The sequence below is a fragment of the Bactrocera dorsalis genome, unplaced genomic scaffold (assembly GCF_023373825.1).
Source record: "Bactrocera dorsalis isolate Fly_Bdor unplaced genomic scaffold, ASM2337382v1 BdCtg199, whole genome shotgun sequence".
Taxonomy (NCBI): Eukaryota; Metazoa; Arthropoda; class Insecta; order Diptera; family Tephritidae; genus Bactrocera; species Bactrocera dorsalis.
Genome location: NW_026038250.1, coordinates 1 through 10,844, shown reverse-complemented (window position 1 = coordinate 10,844; position 10,844 = coordinate 1). Strand labels below are relative to the sequence as shown.

The 10,844-nt window shown below is 38.0% G+C and overlaps 1 protein-coding gene across 1 annotated transcript; it reads right to left on the bottom strand.

The window, feature by feature from the left end:
• Positions 1–2,645: 2,645 nt before the first annotated feature.
• LOC105234116 (WD repeat-containing protein 81) lies at positions 2,646–10,840 on the bottom strand (the record flags this gene model as incomplete). Its single annotated transcript, XM_011216387.4, has 8 exons — positions 2,646–2,918; positions 2,981–3,576; positions 4,810–5,688; positions 5,760–5,935; positions 5,996–6,853; positions 7,452–9,274; positions 9,337–10,465; positions 10,543–10,840. Coding segments are annotated over 8 exons (5,994 nt in total), but the record flags the coding sequence as incomplete, so codon positions are not given.
• Positions 10,841–10,844: the final 4 nt, after the last annotated feature.

Below are 10,844 nucleotides of genomic sequence, written 5' to 3'. Positions count from 1 at the left end.
ATAAATATACATTTGTATGTACATACATATGTACATATTTTTATAAGTATCGATAGTTGTCCACATGAGAGCTTAGCAACTGCAAACCGAACCCTATCAATGCATTTTATAAATAAATATGTACATATGTATGTATTTTAGTCATCGCAGCTGTTGATCATCCTGCTTTTGCTGTAAGACCGCATATGGGATTTTATATTGCTTGAACAAAAACAAAATAAGGCAAAGAAACAACTTGACTCGCTTTAGTCACTTGCAGGAACTTCGGTGAACTTGTTCCTCGCATGTATAAATAAATACATGAATACTTATATTGTATATTTATGTCTTACTACGAAACTCATTGAGGAAGAAAATACCGAAGATACTAACATATACATACATATAAGTATGTAAGCATTTATCAGGGTGGCCCAGAAGCACAAATGAAAATCTACTTCTAGGCTGGATCAAATGGCGATATAGATTTTTATTTTCTAAAAAGGAACCTATTTTCCAAAAAATATATATTTTCTAAAAAAGAAAAGAAAATAGATATTTTTTTGGAAAATATATATTTTTTTAGAAAAAAATATCTCTTTTCTAAAAAATATTTATTTTCTAAAAAGGAATCTGTTTTTTAAAACGAAACCTATTTTCTAACAAATAAACATTATTTTAAAAAGAAACTTATTTTCTTAAAAGAAATTTATTTTCGAAAAAGAATCACATTTTCTACGAAGACCCCTATTATTCTCTAAAAAAAATTATTCTTGAAAAAGAAACCCATTTTCTAAAAAACCTTGATTTTTTAAAAGATACATTTTTTCTAAAAAAAAACCGTATTCTCTAAAAACCCATTATAAATATAAAATGAAGCGTAATTTTCAAAAATAAACCTTTTTTGCTAAAAAGAAATATATTTTTATAAAAATAGTACTTATTTCAACAGCTAAGGACGGAGAATGATTTTCGATTTCTTAATTTTGAGAGTTAGCTTTACAAAAAAAAGTCATATTTGGTGTTATTTTATAAGAATTAATATAATTGGTATATCAAAATGGAGAGAAATTTATGATGTTTGTTTTGATGTTATCGACCAAATGGAGAGTTGCATAAGTTTTGGCAGCTTTTTATATAATGAATAAGTTTGTAAAACCCCACCAAAGTGGAAACTGCTAATAGAAAAATATTTTTGTAAAATTTTTTAAGGAGTTACATACATAGGTTTCGCGGTTTCAAAAAATCTATTTTTTTTATTGTCTCATATAATTCTATAACCTCTCAGGAATATTATCCTAATGCTCAAATTGATACGATATGATATGATAGTTTCGGAGATACAGCTTAGAAAAGTTACGTGATCGGGATCAGTAGTCATTTAAAATTTTAAATGCTTTTTTTTTGTAATTTTTAAGGTGTGTTTTCAAAGTCGGTTGTCAAGATTTCTCGCCAAGAACATTTCTTAAAGAAAAAATACATAATTTAAAAGGTGAACAAAGATTTTTTTTCCATACAATTATAAAAAAAAAAAAAATATCGAGAAATTTTCAAAAGACTTAGCAGTTTTTTGTTTGCCAAAAATACAGTATTCACTTTCTTTACTTTTTCTTCGTCCAATATCTAGTTTATGGTCTTAATAAAAGTGTTTTTTCTTTTTACTTCATATGAAAAGCACTTTTTTCTCGGGGGCCTGCCAGAACTAACAACGTAATGAACAAATTTTGAATATTTTCTTTGATAATTTCACAAAATCTTTGTAAAATACATATATAAACATCTTTGTAATAATCAAAAATTTGAATAAAATACTTAATTTATTTTATGAAAAAAAAATGAAAATAGGCTGTTTTCTGCTCGAGGATACCGATGTAACCCTTTAAGTCAGGACAATGTATGCACGTTTTGTACAAAAATTGAAATCAAAATGTGTGCAAAATATTATTTGAGAAGGGAGAACCGCGTATTAACGTCTACAAGACTAATGGGCGTCACCTTCGATGCGCCAAACCTCAGCTCGTTGTTTTAGGTTTGCTTCTGGTTAAAAAAAAATTGAATGTAAAAGCAACAACAAAGTTATGCAAATTAATTCAAAGCAAGAGTGTGCGCGAATATCGCTTAAAATTGCATTTCATTTCAGTCTCTTGATTCCCTATTCGATTTATGCAAATTTTGGTGCTATTCACAACGTTCCGAGATTTGGCGTAAGAAAGGCGGCTATAAAAATATGTAAACTAAATGTTTAAAAGCTTTTGCAAACAGTTTATTTTATATTTTATGTTTGTGAATGTATGTATATTTTACTTGTCTTTTGGTTATCGATTAAAATACAATATTAAACGTATACACTATTTTGCTTACACTTAATAGCCTAAAGAGTTTGTATGTATAACTTTCGCATGTTAAAGTCAAATAATTGGAATGTTTACACAAAAACTCTTCAAATAATTATCGATAATTTGTAACATTTGTATGGAAGCACGGTTTTTACGCGTACAACTGTGCATACAGAAATTTGGTATTTTTTAGAAAGAAAAAATACACACTTAAACAATAACAAACAAATACTACTGAGTACTACCATTACCAAATATGTAAGTATGTATAGTACTTACATAAAAGTGCTAATAATTTCGATTTTTTTGGTTAATTTTGCAAATCAATATTTGATTTTCGTTTTTGTGTATTTAAAAACATTTACGAACTAACATAAAAGCACAATATTTCCACTTTCATTGCCGGCTAAAAAGGTGCGATTCAAGGGTAAAACCGCCAACGACGTGAGCACACCACGGAATGTTTCTGCACGCAATTTTGTCACTGTGTGCGTGGCGTGCGAACTGCCAATGTCCGCATAAATACCAATACGATTGCCTGTGGTCGCATAAATCAACTCAGATTCGATGGTTTGGAGGAAGTGAGCTGGCTCGGCGGGTGGTCTATAAATGCACAAAATAATTAAATGAAATATAGCAGCGTTAAAACACAAAGAAATACTTACTTCAACTGATAGTGCAGTATACCATCTGTGGCATGCCAAACCGCCAAGCTGTGGTCCAGTGCTGAGCTGATCAACTGCTGATCGTTAGGCGCCGCTAACTGCAGCAAATCGCATTCCATTGGACGCCAAGCGTTCAAAATACAACCCGTGCGCGTATCCAACATGACAATACTGCCCGACGATAATCCCACGGCTAGCCAATTGCCCGATGGTGCAACCGTTAAACAACGTACTGTAGCATTGCTCTGCGTTGAGGCGTTGCTCACACGCCACTCGTTCACATATTGCATGCAACGTATATCGATTATTTTCACCGACGATTCAGCGGTGCCGGCCAAAATAAGTGGACTTGGTGAGGGCAGTGCTTTGACAACTGTTATTGGATTGTGTTTGGGCGCATCGAGCACACCCAACGGACGTCCGATGAACGGATCCCAGATATGCACACCGGAATCACAGGAGACCACAAGGCGGGAGGCTTCGAGAAAAGCAAGTGAATGTATGGATTTTTTGTGTGCTGTGTAGGTGAATTGACAGGAGGTCATCTTGCGTCCGTCGCCTTCGCTGCGTAACGACCATAGTTTAACGGTTTTATCCTGAAACAAATTTGCATTCATTTTGCACTTGTCACTCTCTTTTCGCCAATGTTTTACGAGTATATTTACATTTTTGTTTGTATGGTTGTTGATTATGTTTTGTGTATGGAATGTATTTTTTTGTTAATCAATGTTTGATGTTTGTTAATGCACTTTAACTTTAGAACGAAAATGTATTATAAAAGTAAATTTTATACTAAATAAAATTAATAAAAAAAAATCCCAAGCTTAACGGAAAGCTCAACGTCTTAGTGAAGTGATTAAAGATACTGAAGTTAATAAATTAAAGATACTGAACTATATAAAAAATCGCAGAGGTCGGTCAGTTCAACAGCACCGTATTTATGTCGAGCGTTTAGCTAGCTGTCGAACGCAATTTTTCGGAAAATTATTCTTTTATGAATCCATGAAAAGAGAATGAGGAAGAGTACTCGAAACAGCCGGTTATAAATACGTTACCGAAATCGATCTGGAGTTTATCCGGCCAAGGGCTGTACTTTTTGAGATCTAACCTCGTTTGAAAAAAAGGAAGACGAATCTTCGTCTGTCGGGAATCAAAATGACATGAATGAAATAACGGATTTTTGTTTGTACTTTCTCGAAGTGTCAAGTTCAACATATTTCGCTCGAATATGCAAGAAATATCACACGCGTGATAAGCATATCATAACAAAATAGTTCGATTTCTGAAACTTATCAAGAACAAGGACTGCAAACTCGTTAGCATTCCTCTAAAATGATTCAAGAACGACATATTTTTTTTGTGCTTTTTATTGATTCATGGCCGAAAACCCGTAAACAAATTAGGCAGAAAAAATCGGATATTAAATATTTTTCAATATAAAAAATTATTAAAAAGGGTTTTACTATATAATACCCCTTTGATCGAGTTTACTTTCTTTTCATAAAGCTTAAATATCTTTCGAAAACGTTTTTAGGAAAAAATTTTCAAATATTCGCATATCTGATTGACATAAAACCATTTGAAAGATTTTTAAAAAAGTAAAACTCTCCATTTATGGAAGATATCAAGACGAACACCATAAAATAGATGTTGGTTGCAACCAGAATTTTTTTATAAAACAATTTACGCATCTCAAGTAACTTTTTCGTTCCGTAAATTTTTTTATAAACAAAAATAACGGAATTCATAATGGTATGGTAAACGGATGATGGTAACGAAACGATAAGTGATAAAAAAATAATAATAATTTATAAATGAATCTCACTTACCTTCGAAGCCGAAATGAAACTGTTCTCGTTGTCCAATGCCAAAATTGAACGAACTGAATTTGTGTGTCCGCCGAAAGATTGCAATTTGATTTGTTTTAAATTCAACATGGTATCCTTGTCCGAACGACTAATTTCGTGGCGCCAGTAAGCCAACCAATTGCCCTTCAAATGCCGCACTGTTGGTATGTGTTCAAATTTGTAGGCGACCATGTCTAACACTTCCATCGGACCGACTTCTTGTTGCGATTGATTTGCCGTGCCACCACTGACCACCTCAAGACGATTACCAATGACGTTTGTGCCAAAACTATTGGCCACCAGCAGCTCTGGTTCCGTTAAATTATCTCTACTCTTCGATGGACTGTCAACCGTATCATTGTTCGACTTGTCATTTGTCATTTGCGATTTATAATCGGGTTGCTCGAATTCATGGCAAAGTGTCAAGATAAACTCCAAATTACAAATGGTACGTTGCATAATGGCCTCACCCAAGAAACGCAAGAAGGACAAATAAGAAATGTGTGCAAGTGCCGGGCTAAACACATCACGTATCTCTTCACGCTCACGTCTGGAATTTGCACCATCATCATTTCCAAAGCAATTTATTGGTGGAGAAATCGAAAGTTGGCTCACAGTTTGATTTTCAAATTGCTCACGTATACCAAAAGCCTTGTCGAAAATGAGGAAGTACGGCCTAAGCGTTGGTATGCATAAATGCTCTTTCGACATATCGGGACCGATACGCACACAGAGCGTATAAACTGCATCCAACCATTTACGTGCCAATACTGAACGACCCAAATAGCCGCTGGGCATGAGCAGGCGCGTAGAGCCCAGTATACGTACAATGGGCAATAGCATATTTTTGAGTATTGTTTCCTATAAAAAAGTGTGTGTGAATTATATTTGATATACATATATATATATATTTTTTAATTTTGAAAATATACTTTTAAGTGTTCCATTATTGTGGCATCCATTAGACAAGGCACCAGATATTTAAGTAATTGCAGTGTGCTTATAATAGCGCCTTCGAGACTGGGTGTTATGCGCTTCGAGCCCAAAGCGATCAGTTCGCTTATATGTGGAAAGTATTGTACGAGTATAACTTCCTCGCCGAACAGTGCTGTGAAATTACGGTAAATATATAAAGGAATATGAAACCATGGAAGCATTAGTGACTTACCCGCTATAGACATCAGACACTCCAAGACACGCGCTGCGCTGCGATCGCCCACAACGTGCGCGTCCGACATGGAAAAGTAATTCAAATTTTGCAACTCAGCTTGCTCGTGCGTTTCGGGTAGCAAATTCTCTTGACCAACATAACACAATGACAACATTTTAAGCAGATTACGTGTTATGTAACGCGAAGTTAGCGAGGGTCCCAAACGGTGTGCTAGCCACGTCAAGCTACCAGCGCTCATTTCGGAGATGCGATTATTTTGCGCCGCTTTAGCTTCAGACATTTTCGAAATTACCGACGCTTGCAGTGAGTCCAAAGCAACTTGAGCTTGCATTTCACTTTCCTCCTCCGTCTTCGTCTCCTTGTTTTCGGCGTGCAGCTGTGTTTGGTTGGCTGCATTTTGTTGCGATTTCAGTTGTTTCTGCTCCTCTTCCACGGCTTGTGTGATAATTTCAAATGAATCGATACTTTTGCGTGAGCCGATGTCACAGTCGATGGTGTTTAATTGATAACTACGCCTTATGGCGCTGGCAGGTATTTCAATTGTAGGCGATTTGGCGCCAAGCTGTGCGGTGGGTGAGTCAGTTGCGCATTGACTGTTCAAGGAGATCTTATCGGCGTCCTCCAATGATGCGCTGGACATTTTTGAACCGTAGATAATCTCTGAAATCGCCAATTTCTCTGATGTTGTTTCGCTTTGGTTGTAATCTTCTTTAGCTTCTTCGGCAGGTGTCGGGCGCATATCAAAAGAATCGATCGACTTATTCTCACTGGTACCCGAATTTGAGATGTGATCCGAGTTGGCATCATCATCAAAACTGAAAACGTCTTCTACTTCCTGTTTCGAGGCGTTTGTAGCTAGTAGTGGTAGTGAAAAAAATTGGACAAATATAATTAAATTTCACTTTTAGATTTCTGAATCTACTTGCAAAAGAAAAAAACAACAAAAAACGTTAACTTCGGTTGCGGTGACAAATTTACAAATGAAAAAGTTTTTCATACAAAAACTTGATTTTGATCGACCAGATGGTATGACAGCTATATGCTATACTAGTCCGTTCTGAACAATTTCAGGTCAGCGACGTTTCTCTCTGCTCATTTATATGCTTCGTGATAAATTTAATGTACCTTGTTCGAGGTATAAATATTTAAAAGTGCTCAGAATTTCGATTCGGGTACACTTGTATAAATAGAAATGAAAGAGATGCCGAGATTTTCGTGCCGACAGTCGGATTTAAGTAACCTGAACGGACGCGCATTTTAATCCGACCAAGGCCGGTCAATGTGGCACCATTCTTCAAAATTATTTCAGGAATGTTTTCGGCCGCGACAACAACAACAAATGCCGATATTTCAAAGCCGGAACTTGGCTGTCACAACCGGAATATTCCCTGAACACATTTTAAAATTAAGCACTACTCATGAATGGCCTTCAAATAAAAACAAATTAACCTACCCGGTACTTTAACATGCAGCGTCGTATCATCCACACTTTGGTCCGCGCCCTCCGTTGACATTAACGTCAAAGAAATGTCATCTTCTGTAGAGGCATAATTTAAATTTCGACTCGTTCGACGACTACCGCCACCTCCATTGTTCGTAGAGCTATGATAATGGAAACCATTACCATCTTCCGGTTCTTTATAACCGCCAACAGCCTCAATTAGTGGCGCAATAAAATTGTGTAGAAAACATTTCAAACCGAAGCGTACAATCAAATGCAACAAAAAGCTGTGATGGTAAAGCTTAACCGACTTGCGCGATTTAAACGAACTGCTCATGGAAAAGCGCACTTGTCCACCGGTTGCACTGCTTGCATCCGCACTGCGCGTGCGCACCGAAATCATGCCGCGTTCAAAACTCTCCACATCGTACAATTTCATTATGGGCAATAACAGGTACTTTTGTGTATTTACAATGCCGAGCGCTTGTGCCACTGGATCGAATAAATTCCATGCGGTTAATATCGATGTCTGCTCATCTAAAAGCAAATCAATGATGTGCGGCAACAGTAATTCCACTGGAGAGAATTGCTCATAGCCAATGGGCTCCAACAAACGACCGATATACGCACAACATGACATCACTTTGCACTCGGCTATTTTACGTTCGAAAAGCACACGTTGACGATCCATGTCGGTGTATTTGGCACACTCACGACCATTACAATTGAAGTGTGTGCACAATTCCAGCAGCGAGGAATTCAAATCGAATTGATGTAGAGCACGTATAAGCGCATAGGTAGCGTAGAAATTACAGGGAAACGGTATCAATTGATTGGCGAATATTGGTTCGAGCAGCTGAGTGGATGTTGGTGCTGGCAGTCCCTTGTCGGTAAGCACAACAGCGGCTTGCGATTGCAGCAACAGTGCGACAGTGTAACGTAGACACTTTGGTATATCTTGTCGGTGTAAGCTAGCCACAGTGCGACACGCTTGCAGACGTTCCTCGGTGGTGGCGTTCACACCGTTCATGAGCATTGCGCGCAGACGCGGCATTGCAAAGAGCTCTACAATTAGGCAACCCAACACTTGAAGCTCACGTTCGCGGTTCTCAGTGAGCAGCTGTTTCATGGAACGCTTTTTCAGATAGGTTGGGCTTGGCGCGAGTAGACTTTTTGGTTTATGCCTATTTTGTGTGACGGTCGGTATGCTGGCATTCGGATTATCATCTAGGAAGAGACGGTTGGTAAATGAGTTCTCTGAGGAGTGTGCATCAAACAACATATCACTGTGAATGATCTTTTCCAAAGTGTTCGATGCTGGCTTTTGTTTTGGAAAAGTGCGTGCGAAGAATGTTTCCATTGTTTCGAGAGATTGGAGTAGCGCACATGGATTATAATCTTTTGGCAAGTCAATAAAATTGGTGCTGGGATAGAAATTCGAATTGGACATATCGCTAGCAGTGTTATTAGCACGCAAGGACATACGCGGCGAAGATGAAGAAGCACCTGAACGACGGAGCGAAGTTGTTGCTGCAGTGAGCTCCGTTGGAAAATTGGTTGTTTCGCTAATATTAAGGTTCTCTGTGCTTTTAGCAAGACGTATTGACTCGTTAGGTCGCAGCGTGGAGCTGGCAGAACGTGGAGACCGCGGCGAAGCAAGCAATTGACTGAGGCGTGGCGGTGTTTTATTGAACCACGGTGACGGAAAACGTTTGGTGGGATGTGGTGTGGTAAACAGTTGCACAATACCACGTTGACAGAGCTCTTTATGTTGATCCACCAAACTCAGACACACATTCTTTGACTTGATAGCAGCCTTTCCGGTTAATTTGTAGCTATAGTGATTGTATTATAAATTAATGCGCATTATATACAAAATTTATTAGTTATATATTACCCAAAATTGAGATCAATCCAGTGTTGTAGTCGCTCACTGACGTACTGGGATTCTAAAGCTTCCCGATGCTTTGCAATGAAGTCTTCAGGACATGAGGCCCATGCAGGCAAATCTAAATCTGGCAAGTCTTCGTGAATGCTCTTAAAAATCATTGGATCGGAGTAGAATTCGGGTATACATTCATCCGGGGTCCACTGTTGCAAACGTTGTATGGAAACGGGATACTCAGCAGGCACCCAAATTGGACGCACGTGTTGGCAGAGCACTTCTTGCGGTGTGCGACGTGCCATATAAACAAAATATGTGATTTCCGAAAGAAAATCCGACACATGATGTGGTGCTTGACTGCTTGCGCCTACCGACACAGTGCTTCCAACACCATTTGCACCTTGATGGGTGGCATGTGAAAACATTAAATCTAAATGTACATCACCTTTGTTCAGTCGATATTTGCTTTTTGTTAAATCACGCCAATTCAGACCATTGCGTGCTGTAAAATCAGTTACCCATGGCATTATGTGATGGTAGGCCGGATTATTAAGTCCACGGCCGGCAGCGTTATTCAATATCGTTAGATAATCAAAATTAGAAAGTTGACCATTGCACCACATCTCACAGTATTCACGCAACGTGAACTGATCCAAATCGTATGCAAACTGTAAATCGAATTTTGTATTACTAGAGCAATCAGCAGTGTCATCCTCGCCATCTTCATCATTTCCACCGTAAACATAACTGCCGTTTTCATTTTCTTCTAAAACCACGGAATTGTCGCCATCAGCACCGTGTGCAGTTTCGCTGGGTGATGTGGCACCACGTTCAGCAAGATTTGGTCGCAATATGCAAGACTCTAGTCGTGGTAGTACTTGTATCCAGAGATTTTCGCGCACCATTATATCATGTAGACGTATATCACCCAGAAATAGGCCAGCCGCCTGTAGCGCCTTCGAAAGCTGTATAATTTGATAGATAATAAAGAGCGACTTGTTGTATGATTTACCCAATATTGACGGCGAATAAGTTATGCAATCGTAGAGACTTGTAACGATGGCGGGTGGATAAAATAATACGCAAAAGTGAGTTGAAGTCTCTATGGTGATAAGAGCTGGCATTATATTCGCATGGCGATCTGGAAGTTTAAAAGTAGCAAAAGTAAGTGAATAAGTGTACAATAATAATGCATTTATATAAGTAAATTGCTCTTACCAATTGAGTCCTCTCCAACTCCATTAATATTTTCGCATTTTTGATCTTCACTTAATCTGTCAAGCTGGCAATGTATGACAGGGCAATGGTATACACGTTGTATCAATTCCTTTAACACGACATCGTAAGAAACTAGGGCACATGTTGAAGGAGGGCTCAATGTTCTACCGGTTGGTGTCGATGATTTGGCATACTTAACGTTGGCACCCGGATAACGTTTGTATGCAGCCTCCCACAGATTTTTGAAATTTGTATTGGTTACATAGCACAATGCTTGAGAATACGTGAGCGGATTGCTGCCT